Source organism: Thermobia domestica, chromosome 11, assembly GCF_964235325.1.
Source record: "Thermobia domestica chromosome 11, izTheDome1.hap1.1, whole genome shotgun sequence".
In the NCBI taxonomy this organism is placed as follows: Eukaryota; Metazoa; Arthropoda; class Insecta; order Zygentoma; family Lepismatidae; genus Thermobia; species Thermobia domestica.
This window is the reverse complement of record NC_137464.1, coordinates 63021918-63047086: the sequence shown is the minus strand read 5'-3', so window position 1 is coordinate 63047086 and position 25169 is coordinate 63021918. Positions and strand designations below refer to the sequence as shown.

At 36.5% G+C, this 25169-nt stretch overlaps 1 protein-coding gene across 1 annotated transcript in view; it reads right to left on the bottom strand.

Moving 5' to 3' along the window:
- The window catches only part of LOC145665148 (uncharacterized), a 57029-nt gene extending 51588 nt beyond the window's left edge, over window positions 1–5441 (bottom strand). The window contains exons 1-2 of the mRNA XM_081732428.1: window positions 5318–5441; window positions 2197–2379 (exon numbers count right to left, since the gene is read on the bottom strand). Of these exons, the coding sequence (XP_081588554.1) occupies window positions 2197–2379; window positions 5318–5441 (307 nt within the window). The remainder of the gene's footprint in view (window positions 1–2196; window positions 2380–5317) is intronic.
- Between the last annotated feature and the right edge of the window lie 19728 nt (window positions 5442–25169).

The window sequence follows — 25169 nt, the reverse complement described above, 5'->3', positions numbered from 1 at the left end:
CTTGATATGTGGCTACAGTCAAATCTCGTAAGTAGTTTAAGTTAAGTACAGAGAAATCAATTAGGCCTTGATCATTCAGCGGTACCCATTGACCGTTCCTTCTTATAAGATTATCTACCTCCACTCTTGCTTTAACAACGTTCGGCATGATTGACCTATTTCTCATTTTTCTAGCTAATTCAATGGTTGCATCTTGCATGAAAATAACGGGATGGTATCTGTTCAAAATAGCTCCAGCTATGCGATAGAAACTATTCAGTTTCTTTGCATGTTGAAGATTCAACGTTTGTGCTAGAAATTTAAAAACAGATCTTAGATGCCCGTTTCTTGCCTCGACTATCCATCGACTTTTAGTAACTAGTCGAGAAGTATTCTCATCTTCTGTTGATAGTTGTCTTTCACGTGGTAGTAGGAGTGCGGGCATTCTATGATCAATTCCTAAATATTCCAGTAAAGGAATTGCATCGTGGTATCCTCTGTCTACTAACACAATGACCAGGATTATGATCAAAATGTTATTCAAGGTTACTACTGTACATGTCAAAGTGGTGCTCGTACATTAGGTACATGTGCGCACGTTGCAAGTGTCTTGTGGTATTTAGGCCATGCATGACATTTACAGAATATTAGATATCCCGATGACTCATTGCTAAGTACCACATTAGATGCTGCAAACCGAAATGATGAAAATAATGAACAGATAATTGATGAGTTATTTTAACACCGTTCAGCATTAAGATATCTGTGGTGGGTTTTGGTAAAGGGCAAGGGTGAAGAATAATTCTACATGGTGGCTGAAGTATCAAGGAATGTTGCGTACTTAAACAACGATCTAAAAACACTCTAGTCTACTACGATTTGTGGCTTCGACGTTTTTATCCACCATATTGGATCTGCAATCTTGAATTCAAGGATTTTGACCTCAGATTCGTAACCAACGACCCAAAATACCCTAGTAAACAGCTATTTGTGGCTGCATTCAGGAGTTTCATGTTTTTGATCCGCCATATTGATCATCCATCTTGAATTCTAGAAATCTCACCTCAGATTCGTAATCAGCGATACGTGAAACCCATTATATCGAAGGTGAGACCAAAACTGTAGGTATTTCAACACATACGCGCAACTATAAACTACAGTAATATGGAACATCCGTAAGGTAATTCGCGGGGGGGGGGATATGTGGGGGGCAAAGGGCGGCGTCAAGTGGGGTAGTTTGATAGTCTAACATGTGGTTGTTTGGGGTCCTTGTTGAGTTGATTAAAACAACAAGTTGTTTTACATGCTGAAATCAGTTCAATCCCCCCAGCTACTTGGAGGCGTTTTTTGGGGGGAAGGAGTGGATTTCGATCTTTGTGCCCATTGAGACTTTTGATCCACATGTTAAGAACTATCAACCAGAGAAGTTTCAACAACATTAGCCGAAAGCCACTTTCCATAAGAAAAGTGCGGGGTCCTTTTACACAAAACACTCTGCCACGATTCTGTATTATTTTCTCTTTAAAAATTCTACATACTGAAAATTCTGTCTTGATTGATTTCAGAAAATCTCTTAAACTGTAAAAAAAAAAAAAAAAAAAAAAAAAAAAAAAAAAAAGAAACTGAACTAAATTCGTTTTCAAATTTAATTAACTACAATTTTTTTAAAACTACTTATTCAAATCGGATTATGATAAATCGAGAAATTACTTTTTATAATGTAGTTAGACGACAGTTCTCACTACTAACCGAGCTATGAAAGTTCGATAACTAGAATCGAGCTGAAATAATGACCTACAACGTTGAGCAATATAAACTTATTATGCGTTTTGTATGTAGTCTTGTTCAAAAGGTCTTGTTCATTCACCTTGCTTTAGAAAACTATATTCTAGCAAACGTAAATAGAAAATTCTAATACGAAGATTTCAATTGGTCAAAAAAAAAAAAAATTCACATTCGTTTAATTTAATGCCAACTGCACGTAAGACAAGAGGGCAGGGCCTCCGAAAGAGAGATGGGCGGACAATATTTTTTGAAGACTGCATTAAATATCTGCAACGATCAAAAGCGAAACATTGATACTTTTTTTTCCCAATGTCACGGGAGATAAGACATTTTAAGCAGAAACCTATGCTAGCTTTCAATTATAGTCTCATAGTATTACATTCTATTTCAAAATTAGAAAGACAAATAGTAAATTTCAGCAGTTGTACTTACCTAATGGTATTTTCCCAGGAAACCAGATATAGACAATCTCGTTCTCCTTCCTCCAAGTTACCTTTTTCAGTTCCTCGTTGTGTTCCAAAGAGAAATTGCATTGGATTTGTCCACTGGTTCCATGGGCAAGAAATGGCTTCGAGCCGGAGAGTCCTACACTATGTACTCTTACACAAAAACTTGCTGTAACAATAAAGAATTTACCTTTCAAGAACCAATAACTTTAAAATTTCGGTATTGACTAAATTTTTGGAAGAAAATTATGATTCAAAAAGTTCAGAATCATAATAACTAACTCTATTGTTTTAAATGCGTCAGAGAACCATGTTATATGTTATCATATCATTTTCGGTGGTGCTTGCAGTGGCAATGAACGGGGGGCGGTAGTATTTAGCGGTGGAAAGCCTTTCGATCTCACGTAAAGAGATGGTTTCGATATCTGCTTTTATGGCTGCTCTCAACGTGCTATTAATATGAATAGTGTTAACGGATGTTTTTGAACACTCTGAACATCATGTTTGGGATGTTCAACAGGGATCATGTTTGAATCAGTATCAAATCAATTGTCATCACCTTCTTCTTGTGTATCAATTTGGATCAATGAATTCTTACAGTTTGTATTCATCTTTCCTATCGCGTCTATAGAGTATGACGTGAAAATTCGAAAGTATAAACATTAACGTCAACAGAGAGAAAAAAAAATCCATATTCTTAACCTTCAAGGCCTCAAACATAAGACAAAACCTCAATCATAACCAAATCTCAGAAGACATCCTCAAACAAAAGTTCACACTACCATTGAAACAATTCTGTGAACAGGCTGTGCCATTATCTCTCTACTGCAGCTAGCAATTCACCTTACTTTTTTTTTTTTTTTAACCATACTTAGAAAAGACACACCTTGGAAAAATTGTGGAATAGATAACGTCCTTCTCTTCCTAAAGAGAGTGGGTAAATTATTGATTATTATTATGATAATGACGGCAGCTTTTAAAACTTTTTTTTTCTTTTTACAATCATATTGGCTCAAATAAATGCTGAGTTTAATTCCCTAAAAAAACAAACCCAAACCAAAAAGAGCGAACATGTACTTCTTAATCCACTGCCTCTTATTTTGTGACTGTTTTTCAGTGTTTTGTGCCCCAGAGAGGAAAGTAATCCGCCTTGTCAATTTACATACATGATCACGCTATGACATTTGCTTTGCTTCATGCTGAGATGTATACGCTGAAACGCTTCACAATTACGTGTGAGCGTGTGCGTGAGTAGGATGACTCATATCAGACAGACCATTCATCCACTCACCTCTAAATAAATTGGAAAACAATACATGTTGCTGGTGGAACTTCATACTAGCTTTTCTAGTGTAGCGCGAGTTCTTTTTCTCTCTTTACCATGATCTACAATGAAGCTCGCGGAAAACTCCGACTGCGCGTAACGTAAAAGTGTAAAATTCCACTCTTACGAATATTTTGTAACTAAAGTCTGCAATAAGGCCCTCATCTTTGGTGCAAAGAGTCATAGTTTCGATCTGCATATGTGATGTAGTCAACAACGATGTGTCCATGGGTGTTTACGAGAGTCCAGGGGTACCAAAAGGTAGTGATGGACACGAGAACGCGAGAAATCTCGTCTTGTCTCGCATTTTTTCAATAATAATAATAGAAGCTTTACGAATAAGTACGTAAAATTTTAAAATGAGATAGAATGAACATTACAAGTGATAATGATTTTATTATTATTATTATTATTATTATTATTATTATTATTATTATTATTATTATTATTATTATTATTATTATTATTATTATTATTATTATTATGAAAACAACCTGTGTAATGTGGGTTGCCTCGATACCCACCTCAACGCGAGCTCTGCAAGGGTGTAAGTTACTCCATTGGTAAAACCTTCATACAAGGGCAATTACAAGTAATTATTAATAAATAAACGCCTTTTTCTAACGGAATACCAATTCCGAATATTATAGAAAGCAAAGTGCATTATGAGGTTAAAATTGGCATAGATACCAGGGGCGGATCCAGGACCGACTTCTGGGGGGGGGGCGGTGGGTTGTCATACTGCTACTTTTAAGGGCTCCAAACTTTGGGATGGGTTTTATTTGTATATGTAAAATAAGAAAGATTCCTCTTCTGGGGGGGGGGGGTGATCGGGGCAATTGCCCCCCCCCTGGATTCGCCCCTGATAGATACAAGAAAGATATTTAATAATGGCTGAATACCGTATGATGATCATAGTTTAATATGAGTCTTAAAAAGGGAAGAAAAGAAAATATCTTCACAGGAATTCTATCTTAGATGTTAAACTACAATTGATTTGAAGACGTGTAAAACACGTTTCCTTTCCTATCATAAAAGTTTGCTAACATCAAACGAGCAATTAAGTTCATTTTGTATTGTTTGCTCTTAATGTGAATCAAATAAGATGATACGTGACCTTCGGAGCACTATTAAGGGTTACAAATGTTTCTTAAAAATCAGATTTGTCAAGTTTATTACTTAAAATGAGCAAAACATTAAAAATGCCGAAAAATGAAAACAAATAGTGCCACATTAATTTACTTTGTTTTTATAACTGGATTAAATGTGATATTTACAACCGGTCTAATCCATAATTTGTAACATCTTATAAAAAGAAGTGGTATTCTCACACCTTTTTCACTGAAATGTACTAACGGCTTTTTTTTTTTTTTTTTTAACTACATCATATTGAGCAGTTTATCAATGCATCCTTAAATGTACAGCTTGTCTGAAAAGTCTCGCATAGGCACACACACTATGACCGAGACAGAAACGAAACTCATCACTGCTAAACATCATAACGTGCATTCACTTGGCCACTGTGGTCTCATGACATCATTAAAAGTATTCTCGGCGATTAGGGAATGTTAGGATAAACGTACAAGAGCAACGTAGGAACGTAGATCTGCCTCCATCACTAAAAGTTTAGTATTCGTACGCTCAAATTATACGATTCTTCTGTTCAGTCGCTTCACGGAGAGACATCTGATGTGCAAACCCTCTGGCTTCAATCTTGTACACCACCAATGAACCACGGACACGTTACGACCCACGAAAGCGGCAATTCCGCGGAACTTCTAACGAGTTTCTTGCAACCTCGCTTTACTGATACTCTCGGAGTCATATAAGTTCACAATATGCATTCTCTGGCATCGTCTTGTCAGTCCAAAAACAAACCTTGATGCACACACAAATACACTAGTCATGTTGTCCAACGACCCTCAAAACAGTAGGAGCATGCTCTTTACAGACACTATGGTCACTCTATTCTCTAAAGTGGCCCATGCACTGAGAAGGAACCATTCTTTTTTTGACAATTCGATTTCTAAAAATGCTTGCTATCATCGGATGCAGCATCCAAAGAAACCGAGAAAAGCAAATTTTTAGCGACAGACCGCAAACAGGGCCGGAGATAAAGGGGTCCAAAGTTCGAATACAAGACACAGAAAGTGCATATAAACACCATGTAAATTTTAAAAACGAGTGGAGAAATTGCGATCAAATTTGAGGTGTGAGTATCAAGTGTGAAACTTTTCGGAATAGGTATATTGTACATCATGTCGGCCATCTTAAAAGTCGCCATATTAAACTTATCGAAAATAAAGAAACGGGAAGGAAATTATGTGGCATATCAATCATTCTTAAGATACACAACAGATGTAACTAAATGTGTCAATCCAAGATTATTCCTACTTACTTCTGAACTTCTGACACTTAAGGTTTTATATCGGTTGCTTCTATTCTCCTTTCAAGATTGCCTTAACGACATAATAGTTTCTTATCAACTGTAATAATTGTAGAACTGTTCTCAAGCACTATTTTGATCTTATTCTTGGTTTACGTTTAATCGACTGAAATGGCAGAAGACACTACCATTAATTTTGCCTGTTCAAAATTTCCAGAATCCGTAACTGCCCAACACATAAGGATTGGTAAAAACTAACTTCATATTTGAATTTCTGGGAGCAAGCTAGCCTAAATTGATATGCCACATGATTTCCTTTCCTTTTCTTTATTTTCAGTAACTCCAATACGGCGATTTTAAAGATGGCCGACATGATGCGCAATATACCTATCAGCTCATACCTCAAATTTTATCTCAATTTCTCCTCTCGTTTCAAAATTACATGATGTTTATAAGAACTGTCTGCGTCCTGTATTCGAACTTTGGACCCCTTTATTTCCGGCCCTGTTTACGGTCTGCCGTTAAAAACTTGTTTTTCTCGGTTTCTTTGGATGCTGCATCCGATGATAGCAAGCATTTTCAGAAATCGAATTGTCAAAAAAAGAATGGTACCTTGTGAGAACCAGCGAACTACAATCATGCCCTCTATACGTGCACATTCTTTGTTGTGAATAATGTTGGCCACAAACAGTGGTTTTTCAGGAAAACACACACACACACACAAAAAACAGGGTTTTCAAAACAGGTCCATTTTCTATCAAAAACCCGATCGACTTTCTATCAAAAATCGGTTTCGGTTTTCTATCAAACCGGTTTTGGAGAAAACAAATCTAGGTTTCGCTTGAAAGCGGTTTCTGGGCACAGCGGTAAACAGTTTTTGCTCATCCCTAGTTGAGAATAACGTTTGTAAACTGACAATGAATGCTCGGTATTCTTAATGTGTTCCCTCAGTGTATATAATAGTTTACCTAATCTTTAAATAACCAAACGTTCTAAAGGTAATAGAACGTTTTAATTCTGCTGTTTCGACTCTGAAGAAATTTTCTAAATGTTACGGTTTAGTCGATGTTAACAACGATTTGTGTAAATTGAATTTAGTATTGCCTAACTTATTACTGAAGTTACGAAAATTAATCTGCCTGAGATAAAATGCCATAAACTTTAATAGTACATAGATAATATATCCCTAATTACAGTAGAAGTAAGTAAATGAGTATCCATGGCTGTAATCAATGGTGTACGGCAGTATACACAGTACACGTTCTGCTGAATCTTAATTATTAGAGTATGCTTTCTGCTTCAAGATGTATAGTAATTTTGTCTCATTTTACATTTGTTTACTTATTTATTTAATCGTATCATGACTCCAATGATAAAGAAACTATACGAGGGTAACTACGAAAGTTCTGAGATGTGAAATAACTTACACACTTAAAATCAATTTGACACTTACACAGTGGTACCCCCCTTATGTCCATGACGCGCCCCCCGCAATTGTCTATCCATAGGTGTTCTTCCATGAAAAAAATCTTTTCGATTAATTTTTACACCCCTCAAAATATTTATATAGATTTTTACCCCCCCAAATATTTGAATAACGCAGTTTGCGTCATAGCCCCCCCTTGTGGGCACCCCTGACTTACATTTTCTCAAAGTATTCACCATTACAGTGTACATACTTTTGGTCGTAAGCCACTACAGCTTCTCCAGGGCTGCAAAATCTCTTCCCACGCATGCGATTTTTGATCCTGGGGAACAGAAAAAAATCACATGGGACCAGGTCAGGGGTATACGGCAGATGAGTAATAAGTTTGACCTCCGTGGATTCTAAAAACTGAATTGTGATGTTGGCCGTGTGTGTGGACGCGTTATCATGATGAAACAGGATTCCACGCAATCCAGTTCTTGGACGCCGTTCCCGAAGCTTCTGGAACACTTTTGTTAGGCAAACAGTGGTGTACCTCTGAGCAGTAACAGTCCTTTGTTCTTCAAGTGGAATAGTTGCAACATGGCCAGATTTCGAGAAGAAAGTTACGACCATCTTCTTCCCCACACTTCGCGGTCGCTTCACTTTCGTGGGTGGATTTTCGTCTGGAAAGATCCAAACTGTAGACTGGCGTTTATTTTCAGGGTCAAATTAATAGATCCAAGTCTCATCACCAGTAACAATGTCAGAGACGCGTCGAGAATTGCCCCCATCAAATCTTGCAAGCATTTCTTCACACCATTCCACACGCATGCGCTTCTGCTGTTCAGTCAAAGTGTGAGGCACCCAACGAGATGAAACCTTCCTGAGCCGAAGATGATCATGAAGAATTTTTGTTACTGCTGGCGATCCAATGTTCACTGTAGATTCAATGTCCTTGAAAGTTGTTAGAGGATTTTCTCGAATCATTTGTTCCACAGCGGCAATGTTTTCATCTGACACAGCTGTTGCCGGACGTCCAGCTCTCTCTTCATTTTTAAGCGATGTCCGGCCTCTTCTTGAATTCACCAAACCACCGAAAAATTATTGCACGGGAAGGAGCAAGGTCTTCAAGTGCCCCCTGCAAACGGTCAAGGCTTTGTGTCTCGTAAAGGATCACTTTTGAAATCGTAAAGGATCATTGCCCGAAAACGTTCCCTTTCTAGCTCCATTCTAGACAGCCGAATACTGCTCACATCAAGAAACAAGTGAAGGCGATACGGCCACGCCGATAAGCGAGGCGAGTTGAAAATTGCTTCGCTTCTTTGCTCTGGATACCACTACTGAACGCAATTGTTGTAATTCAAATACTGTGCAACAACAATGCGTGTCTCAAAACTTTCGTAGTGACCCTCGTATCACTTTCTTTTCTATTCTATTTTTAACCACTGTTCAGGCATATCGATCATGCGAAAAAATCAATTCTTTCTCACTACTCTTCAATCACAAAAGAGATTACCTAGATAGGATTAGAGTTCAGCGTCTGTTACAGCATCGAGGCTACACGGAACGTGCAAATACAACTCAACGTGGAATCCGAACCATATGAAGTTAACCATATATCCACGAGTGAAAACCACAAAAGACGGGGGGGGGGGGGGGGGAGAAAATTTAAAAAAAGTAAGCTCTGTCTGTTTAAATTTGTATAATTTTGAGCAGTGAATATAGCGCGAAAAGGTTGGTGTAAAGTAGGGTGACCAACCGTCCCGTAAAAACGGGATTGTCCCGTTTTTTTCACTACCATTCCCGGTGTCCCGTAAACTTCTCCCGGGACGCGAAAATGTCTCGTATTTACGTACATTGGGTACAAAAAACCTTTCGAATCACTAAAATTTCCTAATTTATATTATTTTCTAAACTATGTGATTACATTGGAATATGTCTAATTACTGAGCAACGTCATTACGACGTTTGCAATATTGGATGTGGTGGCTGCACTGTTTTCACTCCTAGGCCTCCCCACTCCGCAGATGGCAGTGCAAGGGACTGAAAGTCTTATAAAAAACAAATATAACCTGTTTTTACTCTCTGTTTCGGGCGGTGGAATATTGAGGCGCTGTCATCAGTACACTACAGTGTTTACGTGATTTGATTAAGATGTAACATACTTCCATTTACGAAAGTTGAACAGAAGTATAGAACTATAAAAGTGAAAGTAAAAAGGAAACTAGTTGTAAATGAAATAATGTTTAAAAGTAAGAAAATGCAAATAAAAGGAGTTGAAATCCGATGCTGAGAGTAATTATAAATCCTGTCGGTGATAGATTTGAGCGCTCATATATTTTCAGTAATGTTTTCAAATATTTCATTTTTTGTTAGCTGCTGATAGTTACTTATTATCTAATTAACTCCACAACCTTTTCGATAGGTTTTAAAAGGAAGGAAAAAGTGTGCCCTTTTTTGTGAGATACAAAGAGAGAGAGATAGAGAGAGGAGAGGCTAAAAAGTATATTTAGGGGAGCAGTCTATCCAGAAATAAAAGGTGTCCCGTTTTTTCTAGTTTACGATTTGGTCACCCTAGTGTAAAGGGACAAGTTTTGCCAACAAATGTCACTACAATCCGTATCTCTCTCATGTATTTTTTACCTTTCACGAAAATTTACAATTTCTCTTACAAATTTCAACCTAGAGATTTCAAATGTTTGGAGAACGAACTTCATAACCTATCGAATGCAACAATCCATGCCGATTTCTTATTTAGAATTATCTTCATTGTTGAAACAGTTATATTGTTAAAGGTTTGGATATCCCTTTCAACAAACAAACCATTTCAACAATGAAGAAAATTCTAAATAAAAATCGGCACAGATTGTTGTCTTCGATAGATTATGAAGTTCCTTCCCTAAAAATTTGAAATCTCTAGGTTGAAATTTGTAAGAGAAATCGTGAATTTTCGTGAAAGATAAAAAATACATGAAAGAGATACGAAGACTGTAGTGACATCTATCGGCAAAACTTGTCCCTTTAAACTAACCTTTCACCACAACTTTCTTAATTCCTTCTGGTACATTCGGCGCGATTTTCTCTGTTACATCTCGCAGAAATTTGGTTCTTGTGCCAACCTACATCCATTTACTGTGTTATTATAACGGATTTATTTATTTAAGGCGCACTATCAAGAAAGTAGTATAAAATAATAGACAATAAAATAGTATCGCAGATTTTATATTTCAATTGAATTATTAATAAGGCGTTTTACATTATTCAGTTTTAAAAAATGCCTTCCCTATTGTCGTATACGTCTTCTATGTCATCATAGATGTTCATGAAACAGCATATGGGCCTATAGTACTCGCACCGAGTTGTAAAGCTTGGGCTCTAAACCAATCATAGAAATAGTTTGCTTGAGCTCCAACACATCGGAAAACTTCGGAGCAATTCGTGAAGCCACTTCCCGAGCGCACACTTCGGGAAACGTCGAATAGCTGAAATTCACCAACAATGTTGCCAAACTTTAAAGACATAGCAAACGATTATATATATTTAAAAAAAGGCATTTAAAAACTACTAATAATAACACTGCACAACAACTATTCTAAAATGGTAACAATAGCATAAATAGTTACAACGAAAATATAACGCAACAAAAAAGAATTGGCAAAACGGAACTTGACGCCAATCCGACAACACTGTACTCTCGAGAGATGTTTTCCGTGTAGCGCGAGAGAAGACACTGACAAAATCTGATGGTTGGGGGTTGACGACCGGAACACACCCTCGCGTTCTATTGAGTGGTGAAATCGGTAGAACTAGGTCAAGCTTCACGACTCTGCGCGAGTACTATAGTTTGTGAAAATTCCAGGACTACAGCACTGTGAGTATCTTTTCAGGAAACGAATGTTTGCTACCTCTGCCAAGGGTATGAAAAAAAGGAATAAATGTCTTTAGTGATATACAAATTAAGAATGGAGAAAATGTTTTTTAGAAAAAAAAACAAAAAATTGATATTACGGTTTTCTCCAAAACATGTTTGGTTTATCACCGAAACCGGTTTCGTTTTTTTTTTTTTTTTTAAGAAATCGATTCAATCAATTTTCTATCAAAATCAATTTCGATTTTTAAAACTGTTCATTTTTTCACCGGAACAAGTTTCATAGCAAACTGAACCGATTTTGATAAACCGAAACTGGTTTTCAAAACCAGTTAAAACAGAGACATTTTTAACTTAAAAAAATGTTTTTGTACCCACTACTAAGCCAAATATGAACATGAAGCGGAGCTAGGAATTGTCTGCTAGGGGGTAGATCTTTTGGTCGGTCTCGGAGGTCTTGGTATGTGGCCATCTTATAGGTGGCATTTTTATTTTTGTCAAAAAGTTGGGGAGCAATACCCCCACCCCCATAATGCCGCCTATGAATATGAATCACGTTGATATCATAGAACTAATGAAAAGTGTGTGTTGTCACGATCCCGCCACCTATATTAGTAAGTATTCTTTAAGTGCAAGAAAATTACCCACAGATTGTTAACAAGGATTCTTGATAAATACCGCAGTCATGAGAAACATGTCTGGAAATACACTCTATAGCTAACCTCCTGCACACCCATTGCTCATTGATGAAACATGTAATTTTGAATTGCCGATGTGAGACTTACATTACGTTGATATGGACCGCTACTCTACGGTTTTTCGAATTCGAAATAACATGTGTTGAATCACCTGTTCAGTTTGCTGATATAGTTTATTAACACCCGTTTCATATAGCCTCGATGCCGAAAGGGACGTTAATCTGCCAATCAACTCAACTCAATATATATAAATATAAATAAATTGTTACAACTCTTGGGAGGTGACTCCTGCCACTGAGACAAGAAAAAAAGTTCTCTTCAACTTTCTGCTATCGGACATAGTTTCAGATCTACAAGGTGCCGACAGCGTGGGAAAATGACTTTCGGACGCCAATAGTTCGGAAACTATCCAACATAAAGAGGGCGGGTAAAAAATTCACTGAAGAAGTCATACCGACTCTATTTAATTTTGCATGTTTAATATTCCTTCAAACCGATGCAATATGATGTGCACGGTTGCATACCAATAAGGATGCAACAACTGAGGCCAAGTTCAAATTGTGCAATGGACTCACAAAGAAACTGGGTAAACTAAAGGAATGCCACTAGTGGGATCGCATGATTGATATTGAAATGTGGCCAATGTGTGTGTTGATATCAACATGTAGCTAATGAACAAATGTCAACATGCCCCACTACTGCCGGGACATCGTCCCACGTGCGAAAAATAGGAAAATAACTACTCGGGTCTTGAATCTGAGGCCGTGGGCTCCCAGTAGGATTGGAAACTGCGACCACGCGAGCAAAAGCGAGCGTTCTAGCCCTGAGGTTCGAAGGAACCTCACTTTCTGTGTATTCATTTCTTTGAGGAGTACCCACTTTGTTTGGCAAGCCCTTTTGTGCAGCCTCCCGACATACTTGTGTGTTTCATTTTGCTACTCCTACTGCACAGTTGTAAACAATCAGAGCTTTAAGACGTTTCTTCCTATTTCTCATGTCATTTTATTTTCCACATGTATGGTGTTCCAACTGTAGTGTTAAATATGCCAAATTGGTTCATTTCCGTCTTTGTCTTGGCATGTGCACTGTGTGTAAGATACGAATTTCTGGAGGTATTTTCCTATATTTCGAGTACGTCATATGTCTCAGAAGACGTGGGACATGATACAAGTTTGTTATTTTCACGCTCTATCAGAATTTGATTCATGCATTAAGAGATTTCTTTTCATATGTGTCGACTGTGGGACAATGTCTCAAACAAAGAGGGACATTAATACAATCGTGTTCTAGATACGTTCTACCAAAAGGTGCACCAGATGTAATAGTAGAATGTACAACGTTATTTTCCTAGTTTTCGCACGTGAGATGGTGTCCCAGCAGTAGTGCGACATGTTGACATTTGTCCATTAGCTACATGTTGAAATCAACACACACATCGGCCACATTTCAGTATCGATCATGCGATCCCACTAGTGACATTCCTTTAGTTTACCCAGTTTCTTTGTGAGTCCATTGCACAATTTGAACTTGGCCTCAGTTGTTGCATCCTTATTGGTATGCAACCGTGCACATCATATTGCATCGGTTTGAAGGAATATTATTGGTGAATTGGCAATGGATTTCATGTTCTTGACACTAATCCTTACATTTCCGACGGTTTGAACTCACGTTTACTGAGTATGAGTGCATTTCTGGGCATTTTTCGTTAAGTGTTTCCACATGTGAATCACCCTGCTTCATCTGTTATCTCTACCGACATTCCAGATGTATTTCTAGAGCATTTATAACGACTCTATAGAAAAGCGTCGTCAACCTGGTTCGTCTTGTAAAATATCAGTTACGAAGCGATAATAACTATTCTTTATGCAAAAATCAACTCAGATATTCAAAGATTATTAGTCTCACCTTTATTGCTTGATATGTCTTAAATATTCTTTTTAAGACCGTAAAATACATAAATTTACTTGACTAGGTCAACACATAACATGTACATAGCCACAACTATCCCATAATAATCTCTTACATATATTAAAAACATTCTTCTTTTCTGTTAATTTAAAATGAACATTCTACTAAGTATATTACATATTTATGAGCACTTTTTGCCCACGGTACAGGTAAATATTATACAAACTAAAGTATTTCGTTATAGAAAATGTCGCCCGACAAAGGGACTGAATATAAAAGTCATGAGTAGACTTGGCTTTTATATTCAAGAACCACTGGTCTGATTAGATTAATGTTCGTACATTACATATGTTCTTTATATTTTGATCACACCTCGTATATATCTTCATTATTTTTTGGTTAACCCTCATATATATATAAAATATTAGTTATTATCATTCACATAAATACATTTACAATAAATCTTTGATTTCATTAATATTTCTCTTTTATTACATTATTATTTATTCTTTATCATTAAAAACATCGTCGCTTAGAAATATAATTAACGAGGGTGAAACACAAATTATCAAGATTACTAGTTTCGATCATTATTACAAACGATGATGTGACAAATAATATTTATTCTTTTCGGGCGCATTGTATAACAAATAAGTTAGGTGTTGCAATTGTAATGTATACATAGTAGCACTAAGATGTCATAAATAATGAAGAATTTCATTCAAGGTAGTTATTGAATAATGGATTTTATAGAATGGATCTTATTCTTAACATAATCTTTGACAATTAAACACAAATCAATCTGATATAAAGTAATTTTTTTTTTTGCCTTTAACTAATTATAAATTGAATTATGATTCTTCACATTAATAAGAAAGAATAAAAATTAAACATAACCTACGTTTGAATAATCAAATGGAAGTAAATAAATTTATTTTACAGAAACAAAAGACACCTTTTTGTTATTAAATAAACACATTTTTCATTATTATTGTTATTTTTCATTCTTATTTATTTGATCAAGAATGTTGGGTGCTACTAACTCTTTAACTAGATGCATTTCAAATATTTATAACCATCGTTTTCATTATTAATATTAACACAAACTTTAAAACGAAAATTCACAAGAATCTATAACCAACATGGGTTTAACCTAATTTCGTTAACGGTAATCATGTTACATTCGCACTGGCATATGAATCTAATAAAGTGCATTGTACCGCACAATCGTGGTTAGGTTCTACATTAGGTTGTACATGTCTTTCATCGTGATTTGAATTTGGATACGAAGTACCATCTCGTGAACAATGATTATGTCTATACATAGGATTGATAGCATCTCTAGGATTTCGACATGTATTTCTATTACTTTTGTGTCTACTTCGGTTGATTAGGTTAGGCGGATTCCCTACATAACCTTGTCTACTTTGTTCATTTTGATTGCTAGAGTATACTCGTCTTAGGTTCGGTTCATTATTATTCATACTTCGGATATTCAAATTCCGAACAGGGACCAAATGATCTGTATTATTCTTATTTTTACCCATTCCTGATTGTGTTAGATTCATAGCATGGTATTGAGTTTCGTAGCATTGTACAAGCATTAATAAATGACTGAAACTCATACACTGTGTGGAAAATAAGATCTGCTGTAATTTAAATGGAAGCAAATTGTGAATCGATGCAATTATTCTTGATTCCGATTGCAAGGGATTAACAACCTTTAATTCATTATAGACATTTATAACAAACTCTACAATAGATTTGTGCAATCGAGGATTGAAATGTTGATTTCTAAGAGTGGCATCTCTGTTTGCCAGCAAAAAGTCATTTTCGTAATTCGCGATCAATGCCGCTTTAAATTCCTCATATGTACTAATGTGATCACGTATTGCCTTAAACCATAAGGAACAAGGTGGGAGTAATACATGGGGTATTAATTTCATGTACTGTGATCGGTCGATAGACATTATATTACATTCGTCTTGGAATTTCTCTAAGAAAGAACTAGCATTTTCATTGCACTTACCACTAAATTTACTCATGGCTTTGATTTCGCTCATCTTGACACTTAGCTTTACCTTTCTTTTCTCACTCCTTGTTCTTGTGGTGTGATTGTTCCGGTCCGTAGCGTGCTGTGTCATGATACCATTTATATTTCGTTCATCAGTGATCTTCGGACAATTTTCCTCTAATATAATATCCTCCTCAGATTCCGGCGAAGGCGTATTTATATCCGGTGATTGGGGAAACTCGAAGCGATCACTGCCCAGATTATTGCGATGAATGGTGTCTCTAGCCTGTAACGTTTTAATTTCTTCCTGCATAGTAGCCAACTGGATCTTATGATGTTTAACGGAAGATTCTATTAACGTTAAATCCTTTTTTACAGCACAGATTTCATGATTTTGATGATCGTGCTTTTCGTGACACTCATCGGCTAACCTTTTTAACTTCTCTTCAAACTGCGAGGATATGTCGTTCATCACCTGGACGATTGTTTGTTTCGTATCGTCTGATTTCAGTTCTATCCGTTCTATTCGTTTACTTAATTCTTCATACTGCTTGCTAGCTTCATTAAATTTCAGTTCTATCTTCTTTTCCATGGTCTGGTTAGCTTCATAGAACTTCAGTTCTATCTTCTGTTCCATGGTCTGGTTAGCTTCATAGAACTTCTGTTCCATGTTTGTGTTAGATTCATTGAGCTTCTGTTCCATGGTTTGTTTTATCTCAGTCGTCATTTGCATAATTTGTCGCTGCACAGCTAACAAAAGTCGATCCTCAGATGACAAACTTGGTGTTGCACTAATTTCACCTGGATTACTGGTATTAGATTCCTGTGGCACTATTTCACTATCCATTTTTCTTTTGATGACCTTACCGCTTCGTAATACGGTTAAGTTCGTATTCATAAATGGTAATATCCAAGTAAATTCAGCCCTACTTTCCTTCTTCGGGAACTGAATTTTCAAAAGATCCCGGGTTTGGTAAACCAAATTTTTATAACGACTCTATAGAAAAGCGTCGTCAACCTGGTTCGTCTTGTAAAATATCAGTTACGAAGCGATAATAACTATTCTTTATGCAAAAATCAACTCAGATATTCAAAGATTATTAGTCTCACCTTTATTGCTTGATATGTCTTAAATATTCTTTTTAAGACCGTAAAATACATAAATTTACTTGACTAGGTCAACACATAACATGTACATAGCCACAACTATCCCATAATAATCTCTTACATATATTAAAAACATTCTTCTTTTCTGTTAATTTAAAATGAACATTCTACTAAGTATATTACATATTTATGAGCACTTTTTGCCCACGGTACAGGTAAATATTATACAAACTAAAGTATTTCGTTATACATTTGAGTACAAATTCGCTACAATTAATACTCAGAACGTCACTGTTGGCCAGCATCCGTACCTGGCGATTATGCAACCACACACAACGGGCATAAAGGTGTCCACCATTTTGTATTTGTTCCAGATATCGACTTAAGACAAATGAATTATTGTTACCTGGTAGAAAGCCTATCAATTCATATCCATTTAGACCAAGTTTCATTTGGCAGATTATCCGGGACTCCCTACGTTCCTTTGGGGAATCCCTTGCGCGTGCACGGTAGGATTGTAAAACATGCAAAATTCAATAGAGCAGGTATGACTTCTTCAGTGAATTTTTTACCCGCCCTCTTTATGTTGGATAGTTTCCGAACTATTGGCGTCCGAAAGCCATTTTCCCACGGTTTCGGCACCTTGTAGGTCTGAAACTATGTCCGATAGCAGATAGTCTCAGTGGCAGTGGCAGGAGTCACCTCCCAAGAGTTGTAACACTTATTTTGCAACACCCGATATATATATATATATATATATATATATATATATATATATATATATATATATATATATATATATATATATATATATATATATATATATATATAACTATCTTTAATCTGTGTGTATCTGTCTATCATCTGTCTGTCCGGATCTGTGAATTTCGGAAATTTTACGTTCTTACCGACATACTTTCTTTTATTACTCTTAAGGGATGGTGGTGTGATATGATTGTTTTAAATATGCATGCCCCAACTGAAGATAAGGATGACGATATAAAAGACAGTTTTTACGAAGAAGTGGAACGGATATTTGACCAACTCCCGCGATACCATATGAAAATTCTGTTAGGGGATTTCAATGCGAAGGTAGGATGAGAGGATATTTTAAAACCGATTATAGGGAACGAAAGTTTGCATAAGGAAAGTAATGACAACGGTGTTAGACTCGTGAACTTTGCAACATCCAAAAACCTAATCGTGAAGAGTACAAAATTCCCACACCGCGACGTTCATAAATACACTTGGACATCACCAGACGGAAAAACGCATAATCAAATTGATCACGTTTTAGTAGAGAGAAGACAATCTAGCATAATTGATATCCAGTCGTTTAGAGGGGCTGATTGTGACACTGATCAATACCTGGTAGCAGCGATAATACGAGAGAGATTATCATTGAATAAAGGTAATATTCAATGTCCGAAAACGGAGAGATTTAATTTAAAGAAATTAGAAGAGAGCCAAGTAAGAGAGAAATATCAGATTGAAGCTTTGAATGGATTCTCGGCTTTAGAAGATTCGGAGTGCACTAGTGTTGAGGATACTTGGACTGAAATTAGAGATGGCGTTAAAATTTCAGCAAAAGAAAAATTGGGACACGCGGAAATACGCAGGAACAAACCATGCTTCGACCAGGAATGCATTAAACTAGCAGAGAAGAGAAAACAGGCAAAATTACGCTGGCTACAAAATACGAATGAAACAAGTACACAAAATTTCGCAGATATCAGGCGGGAAACTTCCAAAACTTTTAGAACAAAGAAAGCAATTTTTTGAAAGCTAAAATTAAGGAACTTGAAGATAATAGTAAAAATAAAAACATACGGGACATGTATAAGGGGATCAGCGAATTTAAGAAAGGCTATCAACCTCATGCTTATGTATTAAAGAAAGCTGACGGTACAGTTCTCACTGATACGGATAGCATCTTAAATAGATGGAAAGATTTCTTTGACGATTTGCTGAACACGCAGCCAAAAACTAATGTGCGTAGAGAAAAAAGAGATACACACCGCAGAACCGTATATTCCAGAACCCAACCGAATAGAAGTAGAAACCGCTATAAAGAAATTAAAGAAGCACAAATCTCCGGGTGTAGATGAAATTCCGGCTGAGTTAATTTTAGCTGGAGGCGAAAAATTGTGGAACAAAGATACACAAACTCATTCTCCTTATCTGGAACAAGGAAGGATTGCCACAAAAGTGGAAAGAATCAATCATTGTTCCAATTCTCAAGAAAGGCGATAAAACTGACTGTAATAATTATCGAGGCATTTCTCTTCTGTCAACATCCTATAAAATCCTTTCAAATATTCTATTAGCAAGACTGACCCCATACCCAGATGAAATTATTGGAGATTATCAGTGCGGATTTAGACGAAATCGATCAACTATCGACCAAATATTTACCATTCGCCAAATACTCGAAAGAAAGTGGGAATACAATACCCCGGTACATCAACTATTTATTGATTTCAGAAAGGCGTACGACTCGGTTAGGAGAGAAACATTATACATCGTTCTTACAGAACTTGGAATACCGAGAAAGTTAATTAGGTTAATTAAGATATGTTTAAATGCAGGGGCGTCATTTCAGACTTCGCTTGGGGGGGGGCAAGAGCACCACCGACATAAGACTTTCACGGTTTGTACTATTATATTAGTAGACAATCTATTAAAGTATATGTATTCCTCAAACTCTTGGGGGGGGGCAATTGCCCCCTCCTGCCCCCCCTAAATGACGCCCCTGTTTAAATGACTCCCAAAGTAAAGTCCGGGTAGGAAAAGTTTTGTTCACGAGCTTTCACGTCGAAAATGGTCTAAAACAAGGAGATGTGTTGTCGCCATTATTATTTAACTTTGTTCTGGAATACGCTATAAGGAAAATCAAAAATAACAACCAGGGCCTAGAGTTGAACGGTATTCACCAGGTTATAGCATATGCTGATGATGTAAATTTAATAGGGGATGATAGAAGAACAATAGAAAGAAATGCAGAGATCTTGTTAAACGCTTGCAGGGACATGGGTTTAAGAGTAAATGCAGAGAAAACTAAATACATGGAAGTGCGTCGGGACCGTAATACGGCAAATTGTGGATGCGTTAAAATATTAAATACTTTTGATAAAGTGGATACTTTCAAATATCTAGGATCAATATTAACAGACGAAAATCATATTCACGAAGAAATTAAATGTCGACTAAAAGCAGGGAATTCGTGTTACTATTCGATTCAGAATCTCTTGTCGTCGCGAATTCTGTCGAGAAATTTGAAGCTTAAAATATACAAAACGATAATCATGCCTGTTGTTCTGTATGGTTGCGAAACATGGTCGCTTACTCTGAGGGAAGAACATAGACTGAAAGTATTTGAGAACAAGATCCTGAGACGAATATTCGGACCCAAGAGGAACGGGAATGGGGAATGGCGGAAACTTCATAACGAGGAACTACATAATTTATACGGTTTACCCAACATTGTTAGGGTCGTCAAGTCTAGGCTTAGATGGGCAGGTCATGTAGCTAGAATGGAAGAAAGTAGAAACGCTTTCAAAGTCTTGACTGGAGGACCAATCGGAAAACGACTATTATGAAGACTTAGGCGCAGATAGGAGGACGATATTAAGATGGATCTCGCAGAGATAGGAATACAAAGTAGAAACTGGATGCAGTTAGCTAAGGATAGAAGTCAGTGGAGAGCTTTTGTGAACGCGGCATTGAACCTCCGGATTCCATAGGCCATAGAGTTAGTTAGTTAGTTAGTACAATATTTGTCTGTCATTCATCGACTTTTGCATAAAAGGAGTAACCTAGAGTCACCAAATTTTGTACACAGATTTTCATTACATGAGGCTTCGCGAAACATCAGTGTGTTCCGATACACCGGTTGGTAATCACTACCTTATTGAAATTAGTTTTGCAAGAGAACATACTCGAAACAGCTCATGCCATATTGGCAACCGAACAGTAAGTATTTGAGTTCGAGTAATGGAGACTATTGTTTAACCCACTGTGAAGTTTTACAATAAATCTAATGCTGTATGGTGCGTACGCAGAATTTCATCAAGGAAAGGGGAGTTCAAACACCTAATCTCATATCCTTTCAGGACAAGTGTAGTTTTTGTATATGTATTTTGATTTTAACAAAAGAGACACTGACCAAAGCTTAAAACCCACTTTACTTTAAATTATAATTTGTTATAACATTATTTATATATATGTCTGTATTTTCATTAATTTCGATAGTGTCTGAAGAAGGATTTGCTAGATATCCGAAACAGTTACAAATTATAATTTAAAATAAAGTGGGTTTTAAGCTTTGGTCAGTGTCTCTTTTGTTAAAACAATCAATCCAAAGCCATGAATAGTCTTACTATGTATTTTGATATAGTAATTTTTTATATTCGTGTTATGTCTTTCTCAGTAGGAGGGAGAGGTTAAACCCAACCCAGAAATGAAATAGGTCAGTGGGTCATGGGTCAAGATTTGAGACTGGGTCGTGGGTCAATAGGACGTGACACACTGCGACCTACCACTCATCACGACTCATTCTGACCTACGACCCACGCTGCTCAGTGCATTGTAGACAGCATTTTCTAAACACTGGTGAATTTTCCTACGATTTACTTTCAAGGCCTCCATTTTTCTCCCTTTTCCATTTGTTGGATCAAAAGATCCAATATATTTCAGGCAAAAATTTTCTTGTAGGCCTTATATCTGCAGAACTACATATAGTGTAGCCAAACCCAAACTATCACTTAAGTTAGTATGATGTGCTTATTCCGTAAAGAAAGAAAAAAACTCAATTTAGAGGCCGTTCAAAAGTTTTGTGGCTCCTGATCCAAAAGGTAATTATTGGTCAAGACCGCAATCCTTTGATGCATTTTTTGATCATTCCTAAAATTCTTGTTTCTATTTACTTACTTGAGATGAGTATATCTAAATGAAAAAGAACGTCAGACACTATTGAACATTGTTATTTGTAATTGTAATAATAGTAGTAGGACTAAGTTACTTGGCTTTCGAGACATAGTTGAATTTTATAGTTTGTTTTTCTTTACTTTAGGTTGGCCTTCTTTACCTTGATTTGAGACTTTCAAGTTTCATCCTATTTTCCACTGAAAAGTATCTGTAATTCAACAAGGAAATAATTATATATGATAATTAAATTGAAATTCATCGTAATATGGCCCATGGCAAACACTTTGCCAATTTATATCGTAAAAGTCAGATTATCCGATATTGTAACAGAGTGTTGCTTGAGCGATAGACCCAGGGACGGATTTCCCAATAGGCCCGGTAGGCCCGGGCCTATGGGCGCAAGCTCCCAGGGGGCGCACGGCCGAGAGAAAAAAATTAAAAATATCTAGAAATAAAAATAAATAGCCATAACTTAACATATTTTTTGAATTGATTAAAAAGATCAGACTAATAAAGCATTCTGATTTTGAAGTTCATTGGAACAAATAATTGTTGGTAAAATAAAACTATTTTTCAACATTATGCATCAACTTCGTTACAACATTGATCTCAAACACGGGAGAACTGGCTGTTTTTTTTTACTTATTTTTTTACTACAGAGTTTTTTAATTTATTTGCCCAAATGGCTAAATTGAACAAAACCAAAGTTATTCACCAATCTTTTGTTAATACATTAACGGTATTTTGTTAAGCCCAGAACCAAGTAAATTCCTCAAAACACTTGCAATGATAAAATTGCATCGTGGAGTGGTGTTTTAGCAATTAACATATAGGCCTGATATAATTTTTAAATAAAGGTTTTTAGGAATGTATCTCTAACCAGACTAGGGGGCGGAAAAATTATTGGGCCTAGGGGCGCCAAAATACTAAATCCGGCCCTGGATAGACCGTAGAAATTCATATTCCGATTAATGATAATTTCACAGCCTTGTTTTATAACAAGTGGAAGCTCTTTAGTCAGTGGAGAGGAGGGCGTGGATCGTGGATCAGTGTTGATGATGATGGGTTTTCGTGAGTGGTGGGTCAGAGTGGGTCATGGTGGATCGTGGGTCAATGTGTCATGGATCAAGTTTTCATTGACCCACGCCATCTCTGGTTAAATCCCGAAAGCTAGCTCACATACGCCACTGATATAGTAGACCTTATGCGATTTAGGCTGCTTTTGAGTCTGTCAGAGGGGGAAGGGTGCGCAGGACTATAGAAGCAAGGCCCCGAGTAACCCAGACAAAAACTGTGACTCGTAACGTCATTATACTGTTCATGATAGTAGATATTAGTGAATCTGAGTAAGACAATCCTTGAAATCTAACTTACATAGCAGCTCCATCGTCGCTATATTATTAACATTCGCCTTCGGCGTGGGAAACCAGGGTTGATTCCCGTTGGGAGTCCATAGATCCATGTTTCAAATAACCTCTGTGCTAATAGGGATGCTAACTCCAATCAAACTAACCAAACTTACTTAACAATAAACAAAATAACAAAATAAACATAAAATAAAATTCAAAAATCTTATACAGACTACTAAAATAAAAACACTAAGTAATAAAATATCAATGTAATTGTTAATTACGTTATGTATAAATACTTACGTACATGGAAAAACAGAGAAAAACAGCAGGACAATATGAAGATGCAGTCGGACCCAAGCCATTGTTAATAGTGACTCCACCTGTGACAGCTACCCGTATAATTTTTCTCTCTCTCTTCCGCCTATTTATTGCCCCCAATACGAAGAACAGTTTGTGTTAATTATGGTGTAAGAGATAGCACGCCCTTCAAACGCACAATACATTTGATTAATTATAATCTTCATTACAGTGTGTAATACTATTAACTTTTCTTTGAAGAAGGAAAGTTACCGGTATCCTACGTGAATACAAAATTGTTTCCCAGTTTCAAAATAGTTCTATGTTAAATTTTAATTTGGCAAGAAGATTTAGGCAAAAACTAGTACTGATCTGGTACTGATATGCTTTGAAATGAAATGAAACCTTTAAGTTTTACGTCCCACGGTTATGCCGGCTAGGCTAAAGGAGACGGTGATGATAATAAATGAATGGAATGGTGGAATTAATAAAGTGCGAGGTAACGAGAGAACCTCGCGAAAACCCATGAACACGGTGTTAGTACACCATAAAGTTCACTTGGTGTAAGCTGAGATCGAACCAGGAACCCCATGCACCAGAGGTGAGCGCTCTACCACTGATACTGATATGCTTTTATTTATATATAAAGAATGAGTGTGCCAATTGAGTTAATCTTGTTATTATGGTGTAACGAGCCTATCATTTACAGAAGTGAAGATTCAGAAAGATACATAACCATCACTCACTCGCTATACAATGATAATTTTAACCACCTATTTCTCCATTGTTATAAAAGAAGGCATGGGCTACTTTGGCTCTAAACACTTCATTTACAAATTAAGAGTAGCTGTTCATTAATAACTAGTAGAATCCAGTTCTTAGGATGGAAACAAGATTTATGGAAAACATTTGAAAGGCACAATAGTTTTAACCTTCTATTTCTCCATTGTTATAAATATGAGATAGTCCATTCTGGTTCTAAGCTCTTCATTTATAAATTAAGAACAGTTGTTTAATTTTAATTGGTGATGCTATTGAAGCGAGCGACCTTTCATCTCACTAATTTCAGCCTCAAACTATAATAGTAAGTCTTTAACCTGAAACAAACCACGCAATGTATAAAAATCTGAGTGTTTTTAATAAATATTTACTCAAAACTAGCAGCGTTCACCCCGCTTCGCTGCGGTCACCCCGGAACGCAATAAACTTTGTTACTTAGATAATTTTTACTTTTTCGCTTTCAAATTGCATCGCCTGTCATTTATGTTAACCCGCCGAGTCACGTGGTCATGCGGGTTGCATATACATACGTTTATTTTTACCTATGATGAACTATGGAGACTTGAATGGTCCATTATCTCAAGACACTGGTAATTAAAAATTAAAGTGATATGATAAAAACCATCTAGGGTCCAAATCCTAACAACCCCCCAAAAATGAAAGAAATCGGTTCAGCCGTATTAGCGTGATGAGTTCACAAAGGATTTGTACGTTCTCTTTTATATATATAGATATGTTATAAAATTGGAGAGAAGCCTCATTGTCGGCTCATTTCAACTCCACATAATTAACACGATTGGGACGATTGTTAATTCTCAGAAACAATATGCAATTTATTTTTTAATTAAAGTGAATCGCAGAATACTTTTAATCTTGTGTGAGATAGATTGA